The sequence below is a fragment of the Sciurus vulgaris genome, assembly GCF_902686455.1.
Source record: "Sciurus vulgaris genome assembly, chromosome: 15".
Classification (NCBI taxonomy): Eukaryota; Metazoa; Chordata; class Mammalia; order Rodentia; family Sciuridae; genus Sciurus; species Sciurus vulgaris.
The window spans coordinates 67,005,071-67,032,955 of NC_136476.1; the positions used below are offsets into that span (position 1 = coordinate 67,005,071).

The window sequence follows — 27,885 nt, forward strand, 5'->3', positions numbered from 1 at the left end:
ATACACTCAATCTTCATAATTTTACAGTTATTCTTCCATATGCATCATTGTAACCATTGTGTAATAGGAAAAGGAGGAAGAAGCTGACCTCAGTGTCCAACCAGGAAGAGGCAGAGCTGTGTTCAAAACTCAGATGAGTCGAACTCCTCCTGCGTGTGACCTGTTGGCAGGATTCCCTGTTGCTTCCACTAGGCTAAAACAATCAAAAAGGCTTAACACAAATCAGATTGTAGCATAAAAGGTATTTGGACTCTCATTTCTCTCTCTTTTTTTTCCTCTCAATATTCTTCTCAATAACACAGGAATAAAACAATTCCTAATTGTTGTGAAAGTCCATTGTGAATTCTAAAGCATTGTGCAAATATTTGCCATTATTGTTATTAGTTTTAGTACTACTACTAGTAGTGGTATAGTTTGGATTTCATGGAAATATGAGGATTCTCATATGTGTCCTGGAAATTTGCAATCATTTATTTGTTCACACAAAATCATTTATTGCTGGTCCCAGGTCATAGCCTCAGCATGGGACATCCCACACTGAAGTTTCTGTCCTAGTTCCAAACTAAGTCTAGCCTGAATTGGACTCTGATGGTCAAAGATAGTGGTGAGGTGTCCTTGTGCTTTCAGCTGGTAATTCTCCTTTAGTCTCAGGATCCAGAAATTATAAATATGATAGGGCAACTTCAGGGGTGGAACCCCTGCTGAATATGGAGATGCCCAGTGCTCATTTTGTGCAAGCCAAACTAGCAGGAAGAGGCAGGTCATTTTTTAAAAGAATGATTTTGACCATCCCTAGTCTGAAAATCTGGAATCTCAAGTGCTCCAAAATCTCTTTTTGAATGCTGACCTAATGCCACAAGTGGGAGATTTTATACCATTGGACTTTGTTTCATGCACAAAATTATTTAATTTTCAAAAATTACCTTCAGGCTATATGTATATGGTATGTATCTCATTATGCATATGCAAATATTTCAAAATTTTAAAAAATCTGAAATCCTAAACACTTCTGGTGGTCCCAAGCACTTCAGAAAAGGGGTACTCAACCTGTCTCTAAGATTTACATTTTAAATGGCCTATCAGAACATCTCTTTGGGGGCTGGGGAGATAGCTCAGTTGGTAGAGTGCTTGCAAGCACAAGGCCTTGGGTTCGATCCCCAGCACCACAAAAAAAAAAAAAAAAAAAAAAAAAAAAAAAAAAATCTCTTTGACAAAGGGTCTCAATTAAAAGTGCAAATCTCAATAAATTTTGAGTGACACTCTTTTTCTTTGGATCCAATGTAAGCCACTAACATGTTGTTAAAAGCTTCTCTAATTTCACCTTACCCTTTGGCTTTGATCCCTACCTAGGAATTATTTTGTACCTAGAAGTTTCCCTTGGAAGACTCCTGGGAAATTCTCTTACAGGGCTCTTTGGGCTGGAAACCTCTTGTAGAAACTGATGTAGAATTCTACATCATTCTCAGCACAATATTCTCAACATAATAGCTGTTACTATGAATCCAGGTACCTTTCTTACTGAATAAGGGTAAAGTTTATAAGGATAAAGTTCTCCAGAGAATATTTTAAACTTTATCTTTAGTTTCTAAAGTTTTTTGCCTAATAACTCTGTAAAAAATGTAGTGGGACAGTGGCAGCCTGGATTCTTCCACTGAGGCCATTCCATATCTGGAGCTGTGCAGCCTCCAAACCACAAGGGAGCGCCCATGAGCCAGAGCCAGGATGTTACTGCTTCTGCCTCAAAGCCAGTCCCTGGAAAAGGATCCGTTAGGGCCTTCTCATTGGCTTTTTTTTTTTTTTTTTTTTTTTTTTTTTAAACTGGGGATTGAATCCAGAGGCTCTTAACCACTGAGCCACATCCTAGCCCTTTTTCTATTTTATTTTGATACAGGGTCTCACCACGTTGCTTAGGGCCTTGCTAAATTGCTGAGGCTGGCTTTGAACTCACGATCCTCCTGCCTCAGCCTCCAGAGTCTCTGGGATTACAGGCATGGGCCATTGCGCCCAGGCGTCACTGACATTTTAAAGACAGAATGTCTTCTTGTGAAAGAATGGCAGGGGAATGGAGAGAGGCTCTGTTGCTTGTGCTAAGGGGAAACCAACACCACAGGGCTGTGATGTGCAGCATTGGATGCTGACTCAGCCTCTTGACTCTAAGGAAGAGAAGTCTTAGCAATTGTCCAGACCCCATAATAATTCTGTAGTCTGTTCCTCCAAACCATCTCCTGCTGTGGCCAGTGATACAGTTCCTGAGACTGGGGCTGGTTGCCCTTGCAGTGGGAACTCAAGACAGTTTCAGTCCTATATTAGGGCTTGAGGTTCAAGTGCATGCCCTGGCCAACACTACCATAGACCACCCATGGGAGCAGAAAACACCTGTATCAGTTGTATTTCCTCCCTTTCCTCAAGAACAGGAGCCCCCTGTATTTTGGGCAGCTAGGCTGCCATGGAAGTGGCTGAGAGGTGGGTGAGACAGGGAGGAAAATCCTGGGGTCTCTCTCCTGTCGTGCAGATTCCAACTCCTGGGCAACTCATCTACTTTTGATTACAGTTTCACAACTTAATGTTGCTTAAATTTTTAGCCCAGTCTGTTGGGCCACACTACTGCCAAAAAATTGACTTAGAAAATCCTGAAAGGTATAATAATATCAAAATCAATAAATGGAACTTTCTAGCCCCCAACTGGGGCTCTGCCATCTCTTGCCTGTACAACGTCTCATTGGTTATAATGCTTTCTGTACCTCTCTTATGCATCCAAATGCATTCTCCTCGCAGCTGTTGACACAGTCTTTCTAGAAGACCGCTGATCCCCTTACTTCTGTAAAATTAACAGACAAACAGGAAGTTGAGATGGCTTCCTATTGCCTTCAGGATCAGACTCCCTACTGTGGCATTCATGAGCCATCACATGGGGAACCTGAGCCACCCGGTCACTTTCTTCCCTTCATGAGCGCACTCTGGTATTCAGCCCTTCCCAGGTCCTCACTCACTTTGTCTGGACCTTCCTTGCACATTTGCTTCAGGAGTCCTTCTTCCATACTGTCATCTAGCCTGACACACCTTCTGAACATGTCGATAGTTTGTCTCATTCTTCGAGATCTACAGATAAGTTTCAAGCTCCTGAAAGCCTGCCAGGCCCCTTCCTTGAGCAGTTAGTGAACACTGAATGCTCTTCACATTCCAGCATGCTGAACTTCCAGTTAGAGCTTCACTGAGTCTTTTTTGTACTGGAGATGGGGTCAATCCCAGGCTGGGGTGTCAACCACTGAGCTACATCGCGGGTTCTTCTTCTTCTTCTTCTTCTTCTTCTTCTTCTTCTTCTTCTTCTTCTTCTTATTATTATTATTATTATTATTATTATTATTATTATTATTATTATTTTGCGGTGCTGGGGATCAAACCAGGGCCTTGTGCTTGCGAGGCAAGCACTCTACCGACTGAGCTATCTCCCCAGCCCCATCTTATTATTTTTTAATTTTGAGACAGGGTCTCTCTAAGGTGCTAAGGGTCTTGCCAAGTTGCTGAGACTGGCCTTGAACTTGGGGTCCTCCTGCCGTCGCCTCCCACGCCCAACCTGAGTCCTATGTTATAATTGTTTACATACTTTCTTCCTTCATTTGATGATGAGTTTCCCAAAAGAGAGACTGGGTACCACTCACTGTCCCCAGCTCAACTTTTGCTTGATAGATATTACTAGATGACCCCAAACATTTCAGACTTCTCTTTCAAGTCCACAGAGACCCCTGCTTCCCAAGCATTTTGAGTGCTGTGGTTTCAGCCTTGGCCACCTGGGCCAGGAACTGCCCCTATTTTCATTTCAGGCCCTTGTCTCCCTGCCAGGTGCCCAAGCTCTGAGCCCAGTATACCTTGACCCACAGCAGGGTGGTAGCCCTCCACTCCTGAGAGGAAGGGGACTCTGAGAACATGCCTGAGAACAATAGCAGGAAGCACCCGAGAGGGAAACAATCAGCTGGGCTGAGCCCCTGCTGAGGAGCTTCCTGATTGGCTTGATCTCTTCTGAGCAGGAACTCTGAGAATAACTTTGGAATTATCCCAGTGGGGTGACACATTTCTCCACTGAAAAGGCGCTGTCACCTGGTAATGTCAAGCATGGAAAACACAGCTAAAAAGAAGGCCAAAACCTATGACGAAGTTTCCTTCAGGGAGAATCATTTTGCTTCACCAAGCCTCCAGGCCCTGCCAGAGGCCCTGACTCCAACCTCCTCTGAGTCTCTGCTGCAGGTACAATTAAGCTGTCACTTGTACCTTCCAGATGAAAAACATCCTCCCCTCCAGGGCTCAGAGGCCACAAGGGCTGTCAGTCCTTTGGTGACCCGTTGGGAAACTCATGGAAGCCCACGGGGCACATGGCTGCAGAAGAAAATGCTCCCTTTCAGAACCCCCTTCCTGCAGTAGACATGAGCTCTGGCACTGTGGGGACCACAGCAATACACAAGATGCTGTCTCCCTTTCATGGAGCCCTGTGTTCTGTTCCATGGAACAGTCAAGCTGAGGTGGGAGATGGTGCGTGCGGAGCTTCCAGTCAGCTCTCTGCTAAAGCACAGCACCTCTCTTTGATCAAGATGTTGGAAAAGAAAATTCTGTCCCCACCCACCGCCCAAAAAGGGAAACACTGAAAACTTCTGGAGACGAAACTGTTTCATTTGCAGGAAGGAGGAGCACAATCTGGCAGTCAATTTCCCAGGCTCTGCCACCTACTAGTGATGGGTCATACGTGGTGTGACCTCTCTTGATCTCAAGTTCTTCATCTGTCAAGCGTAGATTTTTGTAGTACTTATTTTGAGGAGTGCAGAGAAATGAATAATGCTTATAAACTGGCACATTGTCTGGCTCATGGTAAATGCTCAATAAATGTTAGCTATTTTTACCCCTACTTTAGTGGAACATTAAATAATCTTTTTCAATGAATGACTCATTAAGATGCTAACTCAAGCATCTTGAAAGCAATGCCAGTCTCCCTAGAGTGACCTCTAGCACAGACAGCAAGCAAAAATATGTTGGTAATTGCCACTTTGGGCAATTATGGGAGCTGTGACTGAAGCCGTCTGGGGGTGTGTGCATGTACAGAGAGGCTAATGGGAATTAGCCTTCCTCAGCAGGAAAGCTATCAGGGAATGCTGGATTTAGGCAAAAACAATGGGTAAACAAGGATTTGAATGAGAGGGATGCACCCGTAAACAATTTTCACAGTCTGGAATGGAAGCTTGATGCTTCCTGCATGAAGGGGTGAACTCAACAAGAATCACAGGGTGAAACAGAGTAAGGGCCAGGAGTCTCCACATTGTCCTGACCCAATTCCTGCACATGTGGATGCCTTCCACCTGTGATCTTATTTAGGGGAGCAACCCAGTGAATAACAATAGTAATTACATACACACAGCCACACATACATGGAATCCAACAAAACTGTACATTGGGGTATTTGGGGAAAACAGTTTTGCTTAGAAAACATAGTAGTTGACTTCTACATTACCCTATCGCAGGGAAGGCAAATAAGACAAGCTGCTTTTCTTTCTTTACTTTTTTTTTTTTTTTTTGGTACCAGGGTTTGAACCCAGGGTTGCTTAACCACTGTGCCACATCCTCAGCCACTTCTATTTATTTTGAGACCAGGTCTCACTAAGGTGCTTAGGACCTCACTAAGTTGCTGAGCCTGGCTTTGAATTTGTGATCTTTTTGCCTTAACCTCCTGGGTCACAGGGATTATAGGTGGGCACCACCATGCCCAGCAACAAGTTTCTTTTGAATCACTTGTTTATACTAAGTCCAGAATTGCTGTGATTTCAAATTTGTTCTTTTAAGAAATCATTTTCTACTGAAGAAATTGGGCCCAAAGGATCTGTCTTGAAGCTACCTCCAGTTTAGAAACCATTTCCGCATTCACCAAAACATTCATTTGCCCAGCTAACATTTATTGAGAACTTTTAACGGGCCAGTTCCTCACTCCAGCAAGCTGGCTGGATGCTAGAAGCCATATTCAAAGAAAGATAGAGAAGAAATGGCGCTTATTCTCAAGGCGTTGGTGAGCTGGAGTGGGAGCTCTAGTCCCATGAACAAGTGAGTAAAATACAGTGGGATAAATGTGCAGATAGAAATACGTCCCTGAGATAAGATGGCAAAGAGGAAGGGCACCAGGAAGACTTCCCAAAAGAGAAGAGATTCTTAAAGGCTGCATCTTGATTGCCCAGGGGAAGGGGAAGGGCGAGAGCAAGGTCAATTGAGAAGGAGGAGTGTTCAGAGCCAAGGCGCTGAGTTAAAAATTAAATTAAATTAAATTTAAAAAAGCATCCAGTGTGCAGGAGAGGGATGCTCCCAGGATGCTGGGAGTGTGTCATACGAAGGAGCTGATATCAGAAGGTCCTTTGGGGTTTCCAGCAGGGGATCGCCACCATGGTGTCCAGGCATAGTCTGGATTCAAGGGTGATAAGCCTGGGTAGAGGCAGAGGGAGTGTTGGGAGGGTTGTTGCAGGCATTTAGAGGAAAGGAGAGAGCCTATACCCGTGCTCAAAGAGGAGGAGGTGTGAGATTTATAAGTTAAATCGGCGAGACGTGGTGGCTCACAAGATTTATAGAAGTGCCTGACTTACAACGCCTGCTTAGAATCTGTCAACTTTGTGATGGTGCAAAGCAGTACATATTCAGTAGAACCATACTTTGAACTTGAATCTTCGATCTTTTTCCCAGGCTAGTGATGGGTAGTAAGATCTCTCCATGCTGGGCTATGGTAGCAAGCCATGTTCCTGTCAACTGCACTTGTGAGAGGAAATGACCCATACACTGCTGTGTACTGTGTTGCTAAGCTGTGGTGTGTGGCAGCTTAGCTGTATTAAATGCATTTTTGTCTTATGATATTTTCAACTTACAATGAGTTTATTGGGACGCGTCTCCACTGTAAGTCAAGGAGCAACTGCAAGTGTGTGGTGATTGCTGGAGGGGGAGGTCAGAGGTCAACATAACATTCAGGTTTCTGAGGTAGAATGAATGGACATCAGTAGCTGCCACTGAGCCCAAGAGTACCAGAGGGAGAAACAGCTCTATGGAGGAAAATGAGCTTGGTCTTGCATATGATGAGTTTGAGATACCTGTGACCCATGGGGGTAGGGAGGATTAAAAAATTGAAATGTACATCAAGGCTGGAATTCAGGAGAGATGCTCGAGGGAGAGGTAGGGTAGATGTCAGAGTGCATTAGGAATTACAGCATGAGCATAGACCCAATTAGGCTTCAGGGGTTGAACAGTGAACTAATTAACCAACCAGACCATTGAACCAACAAGACCAATGAAAGAAATAAACATTTAATAAAGAAAAAGAGGAGCCCGTATCAAGAATATAGCATCCTGGCCTCCAAAGAGGAAGAGGAATGTCAACAGTGTATTCAAAGATGAAGAAGTTGGGGTTGTGGGGTGTAGCTCAGAACCCCTGGTTTCATCCCGGGCACCACCAAATAAATGAATGAAAAAAAAAAATGGAAGAATTCAGACAGTCACATTGCAGAGGAGCCATTAGACTTGGTAGTTAGGGTGTCATGGGACACAAGAGTAGATACAACGTTGGGGGGAGGGGACACAGGCTGAGGACGTGAGATGTTGAGGCCACAAGCGGTGACTACCCTTGGAGGAATCTGGAAGTGAGATTGAGCAGTCATTGAACAGGAGGCAGGATCAAGAGACGTTCACCTATTTTTAGTGTGGAGAGAATTGGTTCTCGTTCATGGACTGCTAGAAGGAGACATATGGGGAATGGTTGAAGATACAGGGGAGAGAGGATAACTGATAGAATGTCATCCCAGAGGGACCTGCACAGGGGCACAGGTGGCAGCGTTGACCTCCAACAGGAGAGTCTGAGTGAGAGGCTGGAGGTAAGAAAGTGAGGCTGGACAGGACTTCCTCTCTTCCTGGAAAAAGTGACATTTGGGGGGATACCAAAGTTTAAACCTGAGAAAAGCAGTTCTTTGAAAGGAGATCGTTTCACTTTCCTGTAATCAAAACTCTTTATTTCTGATGAAACAGACTCAAGGAAGAATTACACTCAAGAAATTTCAAAGCTTAGCTCAAGCTTGGAAATGATTTCCTGAAGTAGAAATCAACTGGCACACGCTCAGAGGGTGGGAGCCATGTGAGTCTAGATGGAATCAACACTCAAGAAGAGGAGAGAAAGGCTGGCCTCTGTGGGCCCAAGAAAACTTAATAGGGAGAAAAGTGTACATGGATACTTCTCTGGATTTAAATTTGATAGCATCACAATCAGGAATGAGAAGTGCTCCTATGTCCCAGTTATGTACTGAGATGGAGATATAAATCAACCTGGTTATTTAAATTTGTCATTTGGAGGGGAAAGTAAGCTGGGTGCTGAGGTGCACACCAGTAATCCCAGTGACTTGGGAGGCTGAGGCAGGAGGATTGAGAGTTCAAAGCCAGCCTCAGCAACTTAGCGAGACCCTAAGCAACTCAATGAGATCCTGTCTCTAAATAAAATACAAAAAAAGGGCTGGGGATGTGGCTCAATGGTTAAGCACCCCTGGGTTCAATCCCCAGTACCTAAAAACAAACAGACAAACAAAAAATATACAGAGGGGAAAGTAGTAAAACCATGCCAAGGCTTAAAAAGTTATGTTTAATATCACCATCTCCAAGTTAGTTTTACTATAGAACACTTTAAAAATATATGTGTATGTTGCCTGGCTTTTCATTCACTCAGTAAATACTTCCTGAGCATCTGCCTGTATGCTCAGGGGAGAACGTGAGGTCCAGTGATCAAGGATGCAGACCTATCTGTCAGCAAGTGTCCACTTGGGAGAGGGATGTATAGGTAGCCGGGGAGGATGCTTAGGTTTTTGCCTCAGTACAAGGCACCATGTGCCTCAGAGGCTCAAAATGCTATGAAGATGCAGAAGTGAGCCATTCAGGTGGGAGGAACTGCAGGAAGACATTCCTAAAGAGACACAAGTCAACCTGGGCTCTTATCACTGTTTTCAGCAGATGCAGTTGGGAGCAGGGAGGTGCTCCTTGGCTTTCGTCCCCAGCAGTCAGTTTTAGCAGAGGACAGTGTCAGGTTGGAACTGGGCTGGAGCAGAGCATGGAAGTGTGAGCATCCAGCCTGGGAAGTCTGATTGGATTCAGGAAGCCTGGTGGCTCCAGAAGTTTTCAACAGGGAGAGGACATGAGCTGTACCAGAGGGAATATTGAAGGGACTTTCTCTTCTCATCCATATTTCTGTCTCAAGGATGATGCAGAAAAAAAGATGAAATGGGCTGGAGTTTCCACAACCGCTTTGCAGTCAAGGGAGGTCCTATTCTTTCACAAGGAGAAGTGGAAATCCTCTGTTTATTTAAGGGCCATGGACATTTTTTTCATTATAAAGTGTCAAACGATCTGACTCCAGATACACTCATCTAAATAAAAGGAAACTGTTTCCTTATGAATTGAGTCACCAATGAAAAATATTTGGGGAGTGCCGTGGAAACAAATGTACCGTCTTCCTGAAATGTGGAAAAGGGATTTTGTAGCATCAACTTGTGTGAAAACAAACAGTATTCTTCTCTGGGCTCTATAGAAACTGATATTGAGATAGAGGCCGAGAAAGGGGGAAGGAAGGAGGATAAACAGTCTTAGAAATGGAATGAAGAGGTTCCCTAGCACCAGGTCTGAGCCTGGCCTGGGGATCCAGGCAGCAGGAACTAAAGGGACAAGTGTCTTTAGAGTCCTTCTGTGGAAGCCATGCACTCTGTGACTCCTCTTGAGTCACAGATTTCTGGGCAAGTGACTAGTTGGCCTTGGGTTGGTTAGATTGCCACTCCTTGGCCAGGATGTGAGCTCTCCGATCAAGCTTCACCAAACCCAGTAGGAATCCCAGAGAGCTTGTTTCCCCCAGTGGAGAAGCTGGATATTGTCCTCAAAAGGAAGGGTTCCGGGAAAGCCTAGGCAGGCAAAACTCAGAGCTGCCCAGCGCCTTTGCTTCTCTCACTACCCTCACTTCTGAACTACATACTTTCTGACTCTGTTTCCATGGGGTAACTGGAACTTCAAGGTCATGGGTGAGATCCATGTGGTTAGATCTTACATATGGGATGATTAGTTGGTTGTAGTGCAAGCCTGCAGTGGTGTTTAAATTGCATAGCTAACCACATCTTGGCTTTTCCTGATATTATTCAGCTGGTAAAGTCTCTCGGAGTCCGACTGACACACAGCACACCAAAGAGATGCTAAGACATGGATGATTATAATTGTGCAGTGAGTCGAAACTTCCCCGCTAAGGCTTTGGATGCCGCAAGGATTTGGGGGGCTGAGGGGAGGGACAACAAAGCACAGTTGGATCCAAGCTCCATTTACAAAGATTGATTAGCAGTAATTAATTCCAAGTCTTGCAATGACTGGTTTTTTCCCTTCTGCTGAGTTACTGATAAGACTGGGCTGTGACTAGCTGTGGCCCCAAATTCTCAGCAGACTTCTTAAGGCACTCATTCAAAATTCAACAATATGTGGCAAGTGTCTTGTATTAATTAGGATTCCACGTGAAGGCAGGTGACAGACCCAGAATAACAGGTGCTTAAACACATTATTCCTCCCGGGGCTGGGGAGATATCTCAGTCGGTAGAGTGCTTGCCTTATAAGCACAAGGCCCTGGGTTCAATCCCCAGCACCAAAAAAAAGACACAAAACAAAACACATTATTCCTCCCTCTAGTAAAAATCCATGGGTACTGAGCCTTGCTCTGTGAATTCCTCAGGGACCCAGACTTTTTCCAGCTTGACTCTCTCCTACCTATAAGGATTGGTCCCTGTTCACAGGGTTCAAGGAGGGATTTGGAGCTCCACCTGCACACATATGCATTTCAAGCAGAAGGGTAAAGGAAGGGCTGAAGAAGATAAGGCTAAGGAAGGTGCTAGAAGTTGCCCTACGACACTTTCATTTACATCCCTTTGGCCAGAACAGGCTACCCGCTGCTACAAAGGATGCTAAGAAATGTGGACTTTCTTCCGTGGGGCTGTATGCCCAACTCAGCTTCGCACTACTGTGAAAGAAGGACCAGATGGAAATGGAACAACCAGCAGTCTCCTGCGTTCTTACTTGTGCTGGATACAAAGCTGTGGGGACTTTCCTCTCCTCTGAGCAGCGAGCATTCTTCCTGAGATTCTCGTTTTGGCAAGTTGGTCAGACAGGCACCCCACTTGATTGCTCAACTGTGAAATTGCAGTTCAAGAGAAGAGAACAGGTCTGAAGGAAGCACCTTCAGCCCTGTCAGCACCTCCTTGTATTCAGGGAGTATTCACTGAGATTCAACTTCATGTCAACTACACAGCAGGTGTTTGACCAAGGGTCCCCATGTCCCTCGATGGTCAGGAAGTGTACGAAGGCTCATCAGGAAAATGCTGGGCTTGGGGCTTGGAGTGTTGCTCCATGGTAAAGAGTTGCTTGCTCAGGAATATGCTAAGGGTTCCCGGATTTGACGAGCATTTCTCTGGTATTGCTTCTTACTGCACAACTGGTGCTGAGTTTTCTCCAAGAGGGAGCTTGGAAGTCCCTGTGTCCCTTGGTCTTTCCACCTTCTCTCTTCTACTCTCCCCATGGCCTCTGTTCCACTCCTGGGCCTCAATTCACATCTGTGCTCTGCCATGGATGTTGGGTTCTGTTTGCCATCGATCTTCCCGTTTTCCAGAGGTGAGCTCAGACAAGTCATGGTGTCTACTTAACTTGATCTTGGCACTTCCCAGGGAGACAACTCAGACAATTAGTGAAAGCAGTAGGGAGATGAACTTTGCCAAGTCTGTAGGGGAGCATTCTGATGATCAGTGCAGTCCAGAGAGGGACTTACTTGGGAAGTGGGTTTTCTCAGGAGGTGGTGAGCTCCATGGGTGTGGAGGACTTGGGGGTTTTTTGTTATTGTTTGTTTTTGTTTTTGTTTTGTGGTACTGGGGGATGGACCCAAGGCTTGGCATATTTTAGGCAAGCACTCTATCACTGAGCTATTGTATGGAGGATTTTAAGCAGAGGAAAGATCACTCTTGAGGGTAGGGTACAGTTCACAGACTTCACATTTATGAAAAGTCTCTAGGTGAAATGACTTCCATTCGCTGTGTGTGGGTCAGCTTTCTGTCATTGTGACAAAATGCCTGAGAAAATCAGCTCTTGAGGAGGGAAGGCTTATTTTGGTTCATGGTTTCAGGAGTTTTGGTCCATGGTCTGTTGACTGTGTTGATTTTACCTGGATGAGGCAGAACACCATGGCAGGGAGTGACTGGTGGAAGATCCTGCTCACCTGTGGCTGCCAGAAGACAAAGAGAGAGGAAGAGGAGGTGCCAGGGTCGCAAGGGCACACCCAAAGGACCTAGCTTCCTTCCACTAGGTCCCACCTCCTGAAAGTTCTGCAACCTCCCAATGACGCCACCAGCTGGGGACCAAGTCTTCAATACATGGCATTTGGGAAACATTCAAGATTCAAAACTGAAGACCCAGTTTGACCCTCTGTGGTCTGGTGAGCCTGCAAAGCATGTCATATTGCTCTGTGCGTTCTTGTGGGAATGAAGAATCAAGAGGAAGTGGTCTTGGAAGGTAGTTAAAAGGAGTGACAGAGTCCTGTTCCTCTAGCCAGAAGACCAGGGGTCAGATCCTGGCCTGTCATCATGTCTGTGACCCAGGGCAAGTCAGTGACCTTGCTGAATCTGAGACTCTTCATCTGTATAATGGGAGTTGAGATTCTCTCTCTTCATAGGACACTGTGAAGATGAAGTATCAAAATGCATATGGCACTTAAAACAGTGCCATGGATCTTAATTGTTATAATTGTTATTATTCATATAACTGTATATAAAACAAAAACAACATTAGAACTGTTGACCTTATAAACATTGTCACTGATGTGAAGCCCAACTGAGTTTATAGGCAAAAACCTCTCCAAGCCAATATATGAGACTGTACTCTTTGGATTCAACCAACAGACCCCCAGACAAAGGAAACATTTATTGGTTCCTGTAGGTGAGAGGACAGTGGCAGAGGGCTGTGGGAAGCAGGAACAAGAGCATCCATGATCCAGCGTCTTGCCAGCCGGCCTTTTCTGCCTCCTATCTTTCTCTGGACTTTGAGGGAAGGTTTCTCAGCCAAGTCTTGAAGATCAGGTTTTTTGGGTCTAGGCAAAGCACAGCAAAAGGAAAGCACGAAATGAGCTATTGGGAAGGAGGACAGGGTGCTGCGGACTGTCTGAGGCATGTGCTGAGCCACAAAACTGGAGAGCAGAGCACGGTATAGCTGACAAGGCCACTCAAGGCCATGTGATCCTGGGCGAAAGTAGGGACATATGATATTCGGAGCTGTGGACCATGCTGTTCTCTCTGCCCGGCACGTTTCCTTCTCTCTTCCACCTACTGAATGCATCCTTGAAAACCCAGCTAATATAACACCTACTCAGTCAAGTTTTTTCATACCACCTGGTGTCAGTTGGAAGTTACATTCAGCTGTGACCACAACAGTGACTTCAACTTATAATAAGAAATCTAGGGCCAGACAGTCCTGAGGAGGTATAGTTTCTCCATTACGCCATCTGTGACCAGGTAGTTTCTCTCTTTTTACACATCCAGCCATCTTTACCATCCTCTTAGGACCTAGGATTACTGTTCTACTTCTAGCACCATATCCCTTATGATAAGAATAATAGTGGATCCCCAAAGATGTTCACATTCTAATCTAAACAGTCAAATCTGTAACTGTTAGGTTACATGGCAGGGGGAAATTATGGTTTGTATTAGTATGTTTTCTGTTGCTATAAGAAAATACCTGAGACTGGATACTTTATGAAAAATGAGGCTTACTTAGCTCACGGTTTTGGAGGCGGAAAGTTCACCATCAGACAGCTCCATCAGTTCAGACTCTGGTGAGCACCTCCTTGGCTATATTGCATCAAGGTAGATTGCATCCTGTGGCATTAAGTGCAAGAGGGAGAGATCACATGGTAAGAGAAGAAGCAAAAGGGATTCATGGACCAGTTTGCCCTTTTTACAACAATCTGCTTTTGCGGGAACTAATTGGGATTCCTTAAAAACTACATTAATTTCTTTTGAGGGCAGTTCCCAATGACTTAACCACTTTCCACTAGGCTCCACCTCCTAAAGATTTCACCACCTCAACACTGCCACACTGGAAGCCAAGCTTCCAGCACCTGAAACTTGAGGGGATACATTCAAGCCATGTCAAACCATAGCAAAGTTTCTTTAAAATTAGGGAGATGAAGGTCTAGGGACATAACTCAGTAGTAGAGTGCTTGCTTAGCATGTGCAAGGACCTAGGTTCAGTCCTCAGTACTGCTAAGTATATAATGGAGATAATTATCCTGGACTGTCTGGATGAGCCTGTTGTAATGACAGGAATCTTTAGAAGCAGAGAAGGGAGGCAGAACAGGAATGTCAAAGGGTGAAGTGACTATAGAAGAATGCTCAAAGAGAAGCAGCATATTGACTTCAAAGATGGAAGAAGAAGGCCATGAGGCAAGGAGTATGGGTGGCCTCAGGAAAAAAGGCAAGGAAATGACTTTCTCCAAGAGCCTCTGGAAGGCAGCACAACTCTGCCAACACCTTCACTGGGACCTCGTGACCCCATGTTAGAGTAACTTACAGAAGTGTAAGATAATATATTCATTTTGTGAATATATTTATTCGAGTTTGTGGAGCATGTTATAGCAGCAACCAGGAACTAATACATCTCTCTAGCATGAGGTCCCTGCGGCAGGCATAAAGAAAGGAAAGAGCAAAGGTACTTGCCTCGTACATCAAGTCTTCCTTTTTTAATACAGCTTTCTCAGGAGTCCCCCCTAACAATTTTACTTATATCTCATTAGCCAGAGCTCTGCAATGGCTGTCTTTATCTGCAGAAGAAGCTGGGCTCATTGCCATCCCCAGCAAAATAAGGATTCTCTTAGTATAGAAAAAAGAGAGAAGAGATACAGGGTACACTACTTGGAGTTTCTACCACACAGGTTCAGGTAGAACTGATGATTCCACAACAAATCATTCTTCCCTGGTACCACCTTTTTTGGATTGTAGTGTGATTTATGTGTTTGTGTGACTGTGTTTGATTTCTCTCTCTGTTCCTAGTGCTCTGCACAGAGTCTGGTGCAGAGAAAGCATCGGTATAAAGTTCAGTGAATATGAGAATAAATTTTGAAATGGAGAATGATGGATATACTTCATGGAGCCAGACATCCTTTGTATTTTCCATGAGGATGTTCTATGGGGGCTAGGGACATTTTATATGACCATTTGACCCAGACGGAAACCTCATCTCCAGTAAATTAAACCTCCACAGCTGTAGTATGTCACCTTTCCTTACAGTTTATTACAGTCTGCTTTTTACTCAGAAGAAAGTGAGCAAGCCAGTCAGAGGCTGTTGGTACACCTGTCACAGACCACAGAGCCCCGATTAACCTTGCGTATAAATTACACTTCCTGCCTGTTCTTTATTTTTAGCTCGGCAATATCTATTTGGCACCCCAGAGAAGACTGCATTAGGTTTCAGTCATGAAACTACCAAATAGCGGCATGTCCAGCCCAGCTGGGATGACAGTTATTAACCCCATGACACCATTGCTTGGGAAGCTCCTCAGCCCCAAGACTTCAGTTTTCCTGAGAAACATTGTGGCCTGGGCTATTCAGAGTTCCCAGAACCTGGCCCAAGGCCACCTGTGCATTTGTAGGAGAATCTGCTTTTTGAATCTGACTTTCTTAGACTTACATAGATGACCTGTTTCCTTCAGTCATTCCCTTTAGGGCGAAACTCAGCTGTTATCACAAAGGTTTGGTTTCCCTGCTCCACACCCCCCCCCCCCCCGCCCATTCCTTCTCAGTTACGCAGCACAGTATCATGACCCAAATCTTTAGCACCTGAACTATATAGCTGAGTGCCCTGAAACCCATAGGGCAGGGGTAGGCTGTGGTGACAGGCAGGCCAATCAGTGGGCATCGGGTCACAGAGAAGTAAGTCTTAACCACTTGGGGATGCTGCACCAGAAGTGAGTTACTTGGAGATGGCCTTTTTTTTTTCTTTTTCTTCTTTCTTTTTTTTTTGGTCAGCCTTTTTTTTTTTTTTTAAGTTGTCAATGGACCTTTATTTCACTTATTTATATGTGGTGCTGAGAATTGAACCCAGTGCCTCACACATGCCAGTCAAGCGCTCTACCACTCACTGAGCCACGACCCCAGCCCTTGGTCAGCCATTTTTAACTGCCTCTTGTTTGTTTTAGAATCCTCTGTAATGCTTAGTTCTGTCCCCAGCCATACAAGCTCAGTAAATGTTACTTTTAAATTTAAATAGATGTTGGAAGGGGCCACTGAACCCCTTCTTCAAACAGAGAAGCTCTGCATGAGGCCTCAGGAGGTATTTTTTAAAAGCAATTGATTGTTTTTTATTGTAAGTGAAACAACTGAGTAGATAAGTAATGTGAAATTTTTTAATTGGGAAAATGTTGAAGATTATAAAGACAAAATTAAGATAATCTATATAATCCTGTTACCCAGAGACAACACTGACATTTTCCTATTTTCTCAGTCTTGATCCTCATGAAGGAGTGCCCTGTTTCCTTCCAGATTTCTCTGAGGATTATGGGATGTGCAGACAGGGCAGTCTATGTTCTTGTAGCTTCAGATGTTATTGGGCATACAAATATGCACATACTCTATAAAGATATATGTATTATACACATAATTGGTATATACATTTTTGGAATATACATTAATGTGTATAAATACACACACACACACACACATTTGTCCTGTCTTAGTTAATGGTTACCACAATAACACTATATAACAAACTCCCTCAAATTCATTGACTTAAACTGAAAGTCGTTTTTTCTTGCTGGGTGTTTGCTGATCTCAGCTGGGCTCTGCCAGGTGCCTGACTTACGGTCAGCCCTGCCTGCGCTTGCCTTTCTGGGGCTCAGGTCTGCTCCACGTGTGCTCTTCCTGAGGCCTGGGCTGAAGAGGCAGCAGTTTTCCAGAGAAGGTCTTCTCTTGGTGCTAGCAGAGGTACAAGGGGTTGAACCCAACTGGGCAAGCCCAGCCAGACCTTTAACTCTGTCATGTCTGCTAACATCTCATTGGCTACAGCAGGTCACATGGCTGAGCCCAAAGTCAAGGGAGAGGGAAGTGTGTCCCCCACTGTTTTTTAATCACCTATTTCCCTGCTGTGACTAAAGATCTGACCAGCATAATTATAAAGGAGGAAAGGTTTATCTGAGGCTCACAGTTGCAGAGGTCTTAGTTCATAAAAGGCTGACTCCATTCCTCTGAACTCCAGGTGAGGCAGAACATCATGGCAGAAGAGTGTGGCAGAGGGAAGCAGCTCACATCATCAGGAAACAGGCAGAGAGAGATTCCACTCTCCAGATACAAAATATATACCCCATAGCTACGCCCCACTTCCAGTCTCCTCCAGCCACACCCTACCACTGATTGGGTTAAGACTCTTACCACCCAATCATTTCTCCTCTGAACCTTCCTGCATTGTCTCACATGTGAGCTTTTGGGGACACCTCATATCCAAACCATAATACCTACCATGAGGCCAGAGCAAATCTTGTGACCAAGACCAGCATCAGTGAATCAAGGAAATATGTACTCTTTCCAAACAGGCAAAAGAGGAAGAGAGGGAATGTTTTTGAGAATAATATAATCTGCATATCCCAAATGTTTGTTGAAGTGCTCTGCCCTTTGAGATTTCAGTAAAATCTGCTCAGAACCCACCTGGCCAGTAGCGTCATCCAGTCTGTTCAGGAGACCTCTAGCCCAGAGCCGCTCCACCCATTGAATTAGGTCAGTTTATGGGTCTTTGTCTCCCATTATCCCTGTTCCACACTTACATCCTTTCCTAGGTTCCCTCCAGGATAATTCACACAGATGTGTAGACGATTTTGCTGAACATTCGGAACAGCAAAGGAGTGTCATACCTCTGTGATCAGGTTCCCACGTTGCTCGGCTCCCCCTCCTCTAGATTCCGTTTGCATCTCAGCCCACACACCGTCTCTTGAGCTTGCTGAAGATTTCACCCTATCTCAGAAATGCTCACAGTCTTGTCTAGGCCACACCTTTGTTGGCTCAGCTTTTTTAAAAAATTCATTTCACATGTGCATATTAAGCATATGTGTCCTCCCCCTGTTGTACTGTAGATGGAGAAATCAATAATGTTTGTTACTGTTTGGGGGACCCCCTCTTCCTTCTGGGGGACTGTCCTGTGAATGGCAGGATATTTAGCAGCATCCCTAGCTTCTCACTAGATACCAGTAACAATGGTCCCACTCCCCTTGAGTTATGGGCAACCAAGATATCAGTAGACGTTGCCAAATCTCTGGGAGACAAAGCCACCTCAGTCGAGAAACAATGCTCTAATATACAATAGACCTGGTTTTTAAAAATTACCTGATAAACCAAAATAATGCTGAGAAATGTTCAAAGGAGGGTGACATTACTTCTTGGGGTTGAATCCCTGAGAGCCACAGGGGGCAGGGGGTCAGCTTAGACTTCAAGAATGGTTAGGGTTTGAGACAAGGTTCCTGGAGGAGAGGAACAGGGGGTACATATGAGTGAACTTTTGAGTAAAGTCTGAAGAGGAATAGGCATTTGGTGAGAGTGGTGGCCAGGCGGATCCTGGGAGGCTACATAATAGGGGGCCTTATGAGCTATTGCAAGACTTCCTCTATTGATCTCAATGAAGTGATAAATGTATTCGCATTGTATTCCTTTGGAGGAGGAAGCTTCAGACTCAGGGTTTATCTTCATAACCCAAAGTAATTGCTGCAAAGTCTACTTCCAGAGGTCATTTTTCTGACACCCAAGATGGACACAAAAAAGTCCTCCATGGGGTACATTGTGTTCCTCAACAGATTCATGGAACCTTGACGCTCTCACTCTGAACTCCATTTTGGGTCTAAATTGAATGGATTTGGTAGTCAGTTCCCAAGGAAGATGGAAGAAGAGGAGAGCAAGGAAGGGGATTTGTGAAGGCAGATGGACTCTGTAGCAGAGCCTCCTGCACAGCAAGGGGAAAGGGGCAGAAGCAAAAGAGGTGCCGCAGTCTGAAGTCCGTTAGGCGGAGGAGCATCTCTCCCTCACCACCCTGAAGACATTGCTGCACCACGGCTCCACCCTTCCATGCCAGTGTGCGCAGGGTTTAGCGAGGCAGGGAATACGTGGGATACCGTAGAACCCATATGGTGGCAGTTTTGCACAATGGTTAGGCGCAGAGCTGGAGTTAGACTTCCTGGCTCGCATCCTTGGGTCAAGACTCTGCATCAACAAACTAGTTGCCTAACCTTTCCAAGCCTTATTGATCTCATCTGTGAAATGGGGACTCCCTACTCACAGGGTCATTGGGAAGGTCAAATGCAGTAGTCATCAGCATCCTTAGCTCTTGGCACAGAATAAGTGCTCACTAAAAGTGAATGATTATTTTTTATCATTTCACTGAAGAAGACAGTGGCTGAGACTCCCCCCAAATCATAGCAGTAGTTGCTCTTCTGGAATATTCTCAGAGTCTCCTGGCAGTGCTGAAATTGCCCTTTCAGAAAATATATAGGAGGCTGTGAAAACCGAGGAAAGTTCCAGAAGAGTAGATGGGGGGCAGTTACATCTGTCCCTTCCATCTCCCCTCTTTTTGGCAGTAGGCTGCCAAGGGTTTTGGCCACCAGCCATTTCTTAGCAGTGTTATTTCCTTTGAGTAAGACTGACCCTTCACCCTTTGGCCATTGAGAGCAGAGCAGTTATTTTCAAGTGGCTGGGAGAATATGAAGCTACTTCCTTCAGATATTGTGCCCTGTACTAGTAAACATGATCTATCTACAGAGAAGAAGCCTGAGCAGTAGCAGGGCTGGAGGGCAGATACCAAAGCACATTGCACAGCAATGGCTTTGAACTCATGGAGGTAGCCCTGGGTTGTGTTCCTTTGACCAGTATCTGCCCGGTGACAGAGCTGGAAACAGAGGGCACTCTGTAATGTAAAACCTTGGCCTGGCTCTTGGGCATAATGTAAAGACTGCCAGGAAGGTACACGCTGCCCAACAGGAAGGAAGGAGCTTCCCTCTTGCCAGTGGATGGCAGGACACTAAAGCAACTTGTCCTCTGTTTGTGTGTCTTCCAGGCTGGAGCAGGAAATCCAAGCACTGGAAAGTGAAGAATCCCAGATATCTGCCAAAGAGCAAATCATCCTAGAGAAGCTAAAAGAGACAGAAAAATCCTTCAAGGACTTCCAGAAGGTGAAGAAACCAAATGAGATTTCTCTTAAGTCCTACCCATGGGGAAGCAAGCCAGAGAAAGATGGCACCAACTGGCAAAGAGGCCAGTGGGTGTTGAGCAGTCAGAGCCTCATGCTCTGTGAAATGAGGGGCAGGTGTGTGAGGACCACCTGCTGCCCCTAAAGCTGAGTGGCCTGTCTTTGGGTGTGGACCACCTGGCCTGCTGGGAGGCATTGAGAAGAGTCATTAAATTAGCTCCGCCTATCTGCTATCCAAACCTTTTTCTGCCTCAAGCCTGAAAATCCTCCCCTTCTGGACTCCAGAACTCTAAAAATAATTCCCACTAAGCAGATGAAACGCACTCCCTGGGGCTTTGCTTATACTTTGCTTTTGGAGTCTCTCCTTTATGAAGTGACCAGAGACAACACCGTATCAAATAGACATGAATTCCAAATACAGAGTGTAAACGTGTGAAATTTTACTGTACGTAAAAACAAATGATGTCGTGTAGAAAAGAGCAGAGAATTCAGAAGGCCAGTGGACCCCGAGTATCTCAGGACCTTCCCTCCGTTCTGCCCCTCCTCTTTCCCCAATCCCTCCGTGAGAGAAAAACAAATTAATGAAATTGATTTTAAGATGAGATTTTCTAATATCACTTCTTCAGCACAACCCAGGATCTTTGCTGATTCATTAAAATAAATCTCAATGAATTGATCAAAATTTGGTATAATAAGGTGGGGATGGAGGGGACACGGTGGCACATGCCTGTAATCCCAGTGACTCAGGAGGCTGCGGCAGGAGGATTGCAAGTTCAAGGACAGCCTGGGTAACCTAGCAAGACCCTGTCTCATGATAAAAAATTAAAAGGATTTTAATTTTTTTAATTTAATTTTTAATTTTTTAAAAGAATGTAGATCAGTGTTAAAGTGTCCTTGGGTGCCGTCCCCAGTGCCCAAATCAAGCAAATAAAAAAGTTGGGGATGGTAAACCTTAACTATTCCCTTAGGTTTAGGGATTCAAAATAATTTCCCAGAACAAAGAGAGCACAGGGTTCACCCACCACAGTCACCTTTTGAGCGTCAGCCTGGGGAGGGAGTGGCTGAGGGGTGAGGGATGGCACCCCACATGCATGGTAATGCTCTGCCTTGCTTTTGTTTCCACAGAGCTTCTCCACTACGGATGGAGGTAAGTTCCCGCTGCCCCTCTGTGGATGGATGTTTTTCTTCTGCTTAGGGGTCTCATAACCCAGGCTCACTGGGAGACGTAATGTGTGGCTATGCAAGGGCGTCAGATGGAAGGACAGCCCTGTGGGCAGGGCCCTGGGAAGGTCCACATTCCCGGTCTTTACACCTCCTTTTGAGGGTGTTTTTTGGCTTACTGCTTCTGTTACAAAGTTGGTCAGCTTTTCGCCCTTCCATTAGTTTTGAAGGCTCATTGCCTGGGCCTTTCTTAAAGGAGCTCAGCAAAGAAGCATGCTAACATCAGGACCAGGTCCCTGCAGGAACGGCTCCATTTGTCCTGGTTGTTAGGTCCCTAGGCTGCACCACCCTCAGGTCATTTGGCATTTAGGAAACCTTCCTAAGGCCCCTGGTGTTTTCTCTTCCCTTCTCTTCTCTTCTCTTCTCTTCTCTTCTCTTCTCTTCTCTTCTCTTCTCTTCTCTTCTCTTCTCTTCTCTTCTCTTCTCTTCTCTTCCTCTCTCTTCCTCCCTTCCTCCCTTCCTCCCTTTCCCTTTCTTTCCTTTCCTTCCCCTCTTCCCTCCTTCCCTCCTTCCTTCCACTGAATCAGAACACTGCAGTTTCTCTACTCCTCCAGGGAAACAGCTGGGCAGAATTGCCCTCCCTGTGGAGATAGCTGGCCCAGAGCACAGGACAGGTGCCCTGCCTTTCTGACCCATCCTAGCAGGTCCTTCTCCTCCTGTCCTCTTCACTGCCCTGCTCTCTCCTCCTCAGCTGGGCCGTGAGGATGAACTTGGGATTGTACTCCTGGTCCTTCACTGGCTCCCCTGATCTCAGCTACAAGCCTGTGATTCCCACTTTGACTTTGGTCTTCAGCTGGATCTGCTTTAAAATATGGGGACTTACTGGAAGGCTCATAAGCCACCTGCTTACCTGGCTCTTATAAGATCAGCCTCTAGACCAGGAAGATGATCAGGAGCCTAAAGTGTTATGGGGAAACGTTTTAAAATGCAGTGATATATAATGCATCCTCCTGGATTAGCCAAAGACCAAAGATATTTGCACTAAGAATAGTTCTGACCTGGGTTGCGGGAGGTAAAGGTCTGATTCCCCCTGCCCCACCACCCCCAGCAAGTAAAAGACAAAAAAAATCTGGATTTTGGCTTCTGGGCAGTCTTTGGGAACATATTAAATTAAACTTCCTGCTCTCAGGTGTGTAGGCAGGACAAGCCAGCAGGAACTCTGGGAGAAAAGGACCTGTGACAATTTTAGGATGAAAAGCTGTCCCTTGCTCAGATGTGAACAAGCTGGAGCCCTTGTTATGTGCTTTGCCAGTGGGGCATGGACTGAGGTGGCCTTGGTGAATTAGGGGTACTGCATGTGAAGAGAGCAGGTCCCACATGGTCTGCAAGAATGCAGGAAGTGTCCGGCTAGGCTGGGCTGGGACACTGACCCACAGACTCCCACGTTGTTCTTCTACACTTGGGCTTCATTCCCTCCCTTCTCAAACCAGGACCTTCCCTGGACTTCTCTTTGATAATTGGGGAAGGGAAGGACCCTGCACATCCTGTCCCAAAGGCTGGGGCCCTCTCCAGTCTGTGACTTGACACGCCGCCTCGTGAGCTCGCCGCCACGTCTTCCATGTGCACCCTGAGCTTCCGCTCTCCTCCCGCGTTCCTTCCCACTGTTCCCCTGGCCCCCTACGGGTCATAGGCTGGGAAGCATCCTGATCATGACTGAAAAGAGGACCTGCGAGACGGTCACCTTTTGCAGGATGAGTGAGCTCGGGCTTGGGAGGGTGTCAAAGTCTTAGGCATCCCAGGAAGGAGTTTCCGTACTCTCAGCATCACTCTGGATTGTGAATCCTGCCATCTGTGGTTCCTACCAAGCCTGGTGACCTCTCACCTCTCACCACACCTACTAGCAAAGAAGGCAGTTTGGAGGAGGGAACTCAGGCTTCCAAACATGGGATCAAGGTGCAGGTCGCTGTGTGGCCTGAGGGTAAGAACAGAAGCATGTCCCTCTTGGGGGACTTTGGGATGTCTGTTTGCTCATTCTTTGTTTCAAAGGCTCTGAGTTACCAAGACCCTCTTAGAAGGAGCCAAGTGTTACTACTAAGATCTAACAAGAAACTATTGTAGAACAGCAATGCCTTAAGAAAACCGCAGATTTCTGAGACACACTTATTACAGACTCTTCAGTCCAATTTGGACTGTATTAACTGTATAGATGCTGCAACTGTTCAACAAAAGCACCCCCTATGTTTGAGGTGCTAAGGGGGACAACTGGTGACACGCGTTCATGTGATAACCCCACTTCTGGTACCCTATGTGCTTCACCCTGCGTGTGTCAGAGGAAATGGCATAATGAGTTGCAGGGTTGCCAGGAGCTTTTGGTGCCACGGTAGCCTTGGTAATCCAGAGCAGTTTGATTCTAACCTTCAGTAGAATTTCCTGGCCTTGTATTTTCTAATCCTCCCTCCCCACTCCCTCACCCCCAAGTTTTATCACATTGCAGAACCCTTAGCAAGCGGGTGGGTCATTTTTACTGCCCCACACAGACACAGTGTCTTGTGTAACTATTAACTGTACATCGTATGTGTCTATTGCTGTCTCAGCTCTTCACCCACCGAGAAGCCCGTATGGAGCCCTTGGCTAGAATAGGCAAAGGAAAATGTCTGTCCTGGGGTCATCTCAGTCCTTGCTGCCTGACACTGATCTAGGGTTCCCATCCCATCCTAGTCTTTGGTGACCTGGAGCCTTCCCTGCATCAAAACCTTCATACCAATGATTTAGAAATCTCAGTCTTTAGTTGCTTGTGAGTCATGTTTTTTTGTTTGTTGTTGTTCTTCTTTGGGTTTTTTTTTTTTATTTTTTACATTTTTTTCAGTTGTAGATGGACACAATACCTTTATTTTTTATTTACTTATTTTTTATGTGGTGCTGAGGGTCAAACCCAGCACCTCATGCGTGCAAGGCAAGTGCTCTACCACTGAGCCACAACCACCAGCCCTGTAAGTCACATTTTAAGGAAAAATTTCAATGTTGTTTCTCTAGTCTGTGTTCTTTATAGTTACTGTAAATGTTTCAGTAGTGCTGGAACCCCGGGCATCCTAAATTTCTACTCCTTTAAGTGACTGCTCTCTACCTTCTCTGAGAATGGGAAGATAACTGATGGGACCACCCTGACTTTGGAAGGAAGAGGCCAGTAATTGATTGAGGCCGCCTAAAGGAGTGGAGGTCCTGTTCATTATCTCTTGGCTGCATAAACACAGGGTTTAATACTTAATGATGTCCTCTTCTCTGTCCATCTACTTGTACCCCACTGTCCCCTCCCTTGTCACTTAGCAGAAGCCATGCAGCCCCAGCCCTCAAGAACTGTATCTATTGAGCTTGTCGCCAATGAACATTAGGTAAGGGTACCATGTTGTCAACTCATATTCCTCCTAGAGGAAACTGAGACATGAGCCCTGGGATCCACAAGCTCTTTAAGAGGCAGAATCCTCTGTCTTCAAATGGATTTTGTTTCTAGCTAAAATTTCAGCATGCAGAGATGCCCTACATACTCTATATTTAGCATAGAACTTACTAGACACACATGTGATCAGTCTGTGAGATCTCACCTGATCATAATGAGTTGAGCTTCCATCTCATTCAAATGCAAGAATTCAGATGTACTGAGATCCAATTCCACAGATTTCTGGAAATCCTCAGTGAAACTTGGAAGTTCTGCAGATCTGCTCTGGCCATCTCTTTCCTCCTAAACCATTCCTCTGGTCCCAGATTTCTGCTGCTCCTTCCCATGGACCATCATTACCAATCTGCCCTGACGCCTCAAGACCAGCTTACCTCCATTGCTGCTCTCTGGTCCTGCCTTGGCCTGGTTTGGCGCACCCGTTCTACCCACAGCTCCCCACAGTGAGAGCCGAGAGATCTCTGGAAAGTTCAGAAATACCGGAAACACAGTTCAACATGGAGAAGAAGGTGTAACTTCAGACACATGGCTACTCTCAGGGAGCCCCTGGTGCAAATCCAGGCCTATTCTCAGGGGACCTCACACGTGTTTCACAGTCATGTCCCAATCCACCATCACCTCAAAGGCCCAGCTTCCTTCCCTGCAGTGAGAGGAACTTCAGCCATGTCTGCCTGACAAGGGTCCAAGCTCCGGCATACATAGACCCCACAGAGAGTGAGAGAGAGAGAGAGAGAGAGAGAGAGAGAGAGAGAGAGAGAGAGAGAGAGGGAGAGAGGGCACCGTGAGGCCTACTCCAGCCTACAACTGCCTAATCCTTATATCCTGTTCCTTCTTCCCTTCTGTTTGATATGGGGAAGAAAAAAAAATTCTCTTAGAGAAACAACTCCACCTTTGCTCTAAGAACATTAACAGTGTAATATCAGTACATTCTGAATTGTTCAGACTCACACACAAATCAGCAAATGGTTTGGTTGGTGTAGAATACATACAGCTAATTCTTATCCAGTGTCTGTTTATAACATGAAACTTCAGAAAAAAATAAAAACAAAACTGCCAGAACTCAAGCAGTATCAGTGAAGATAAAGAGGAGAAGCAGGTAGGCGATGTGGAGTAGGGGGACAGGGGCTGGTTGGATGCTTGAGTGGCCGTTGAGCCCAGAGACAGTGCAGCTACGATACAGGTTCCATTTTAATGGACATTGTGAGTTTGAGGCGATTGGGGGATATTTAATGGAGATGCATAGTAAGCAGTTACAAATAATCATGGATGAGTGATTGATATTCTGGAATTAGCATCACATGGAGCCCAATTTTCTAGAATCTTCCTGCCTACGCTTTTCCACTTCTCTCTGGGAATACCCAGATTCTTCTTGTCTCCCGCTGGTAATTTCCTTTTCTTTTCTGATAGCTTGGCATGCCTATAATGTTCATGCCCGCCTAGTCATACCTCCTAAATGGGCTTGTGAGACCCAAGCCTGTCTCCTTTCTGCAGCAACACTTACTGCTACTGGGCTAACAGTGAGTTCACTGGGTGGCGTAATTTGGAATCTCAGAATTTTCTGACTGAAATACCAGTCTGGAGTTTAGAAATCATGGAATAAATTCTGGAGTTTGTTTTAATGCATGTAAAATCATCTTTTGAATAAATAAGGCACATACATTTAGCTATATTTTCACATACTGTTTAGTACCCACATTTTTTAAATGCTGTTCCATGTTTGGTCAATCCCACCAAGTTGATAAGGCCTCTCATGGGCCCATCTGTGGTTCTTTTTTTGGCCTCTGACCTCATTGTCCTATAATCTAGAACTTTCTGATGATTCTTCCAATACACAGAGCAGTCCTGGGGCTTGATCTCTCTGGCCAGGATTCCTCCTATCTCAGCTACTCTGCTGAATACCAGTCACTGGGCAAATGTTTGGCTTTGTTTACCCTGATCCTCTTGTTCAGTGGCTACCCCAGCGGTCCATTATGTAGGGCAGACAAGCTGCTGTCTCGGCAGTGAACCCATTGGGCCTTCCGACACTGTGCCTAATTGTATTCCCTGTTCTCTGCTACCAGATGCAGTAAATTACATTTCCTCCCAGCTCCCCGACCTGCCAATCCTCTGTTCACGAACAGCAGAACCATCACCTGGGCAGGAGGGGACCAGCAGAACGGCTGGTAAGTCCTGGGGAGCACTTTGGTTTGACACCAGGACTGTCCAAGGGGCTTGCATTTCTCTGAACTTGATAATGAGGTGGGTGTCCTGATGCCCTTACATAGGGGACCCCTCCTTCAGCCCAACTTCAGACACAGCATGTACAGTGGCTGCACAGGTAATCACTGGCCCCCCAATGGGTGATTGAAGACCAAATGGGAGGGAGTTTGAGGAAATCAGAGAGCATTTTGCCTCCAGCTCCAGGGAAGTCTTTCTTTCATGTTTGTGGTCTTGATATCTGACTTTACTCTTAATCTGTACCGTGCCTCCAGGGATTTTCATTTCTCTCACTGAAACTGCACAAATGGAAAGCACTCTGATAGAAGCTGTGTGGAAAGTATTTTTAAAGCATGTGTATCCATTGCAGGAACTCTTGGGGAACTGAGCTGTTTGTAATTATGAATCTGTATTCCCAAGACTTTCCAATTTTGGAGTTATTGCTTAGCTACTCTGGTAGTTTTGAAGGGGGGGAAGTAGCAATTTAAAGATTGAATGTTTCTTACTAATATTTCTGACCATGGTGACATTTCTAAAAGAAGACATTGATGATCATAGCATATAAAGAGAGCCATACTTTGTTGCCCTGTGACTGAAATCAGAACTGGAAGGATGTGAAAAAGAGACCTTTACACCAACCCATTTGCTTCACACGGAAATGCACGGAGGGCTGGGGATTCAGTGAAAACATGAATTTCCCAGAGTTGCACAGTTAGTGAGAACGTAGGCGAATTCAGAGAGAAACAACAGGTTTCACACTGTCTCCTCTAGGTAAGTCTGTGTTTAAAAACAAAGCACGTGGTGGCATC

At 45.5% G+C, this 27,885-nt stretch overlaps 1 protein-coding gene across 7 annotated transcripts in view; it reads left to right on the forward strand.

Annotated features, from left to right (window-relative positions):
• PALM2AKAP2 (PALM2 and AKAP2 fusion) overlaps positions 1–27,885 on the forward strand; it is a 339,279-nt gene that overhangs the window by 104,828 nt on the left and 206,566 nt on the right. For 4 of the 7 annotated variants that reach the window (XM_079112571.1, XM_079112564.1, XM_079112567.1 and 1 more), the window contains exons 4-5: positions 20,137–20,251; positions 21,394–21,415. In XM_079112571.1, the coding sequence (XP_078968697.1) occupies positions 20,137–20,251; positions 21,394–21,415 (137 nt within the window). Of the gene's footprint in view, positions 1–20,136; positions 20,252–21,393; positions 21,416–26,940; positions 27,043–27,885 lie in introns of all 7 variants that reach the window. The other 3 variants (XM_079112566.1, XM_079112563.1, XM_079112565.1) reach the window with 1 other exon arrangement.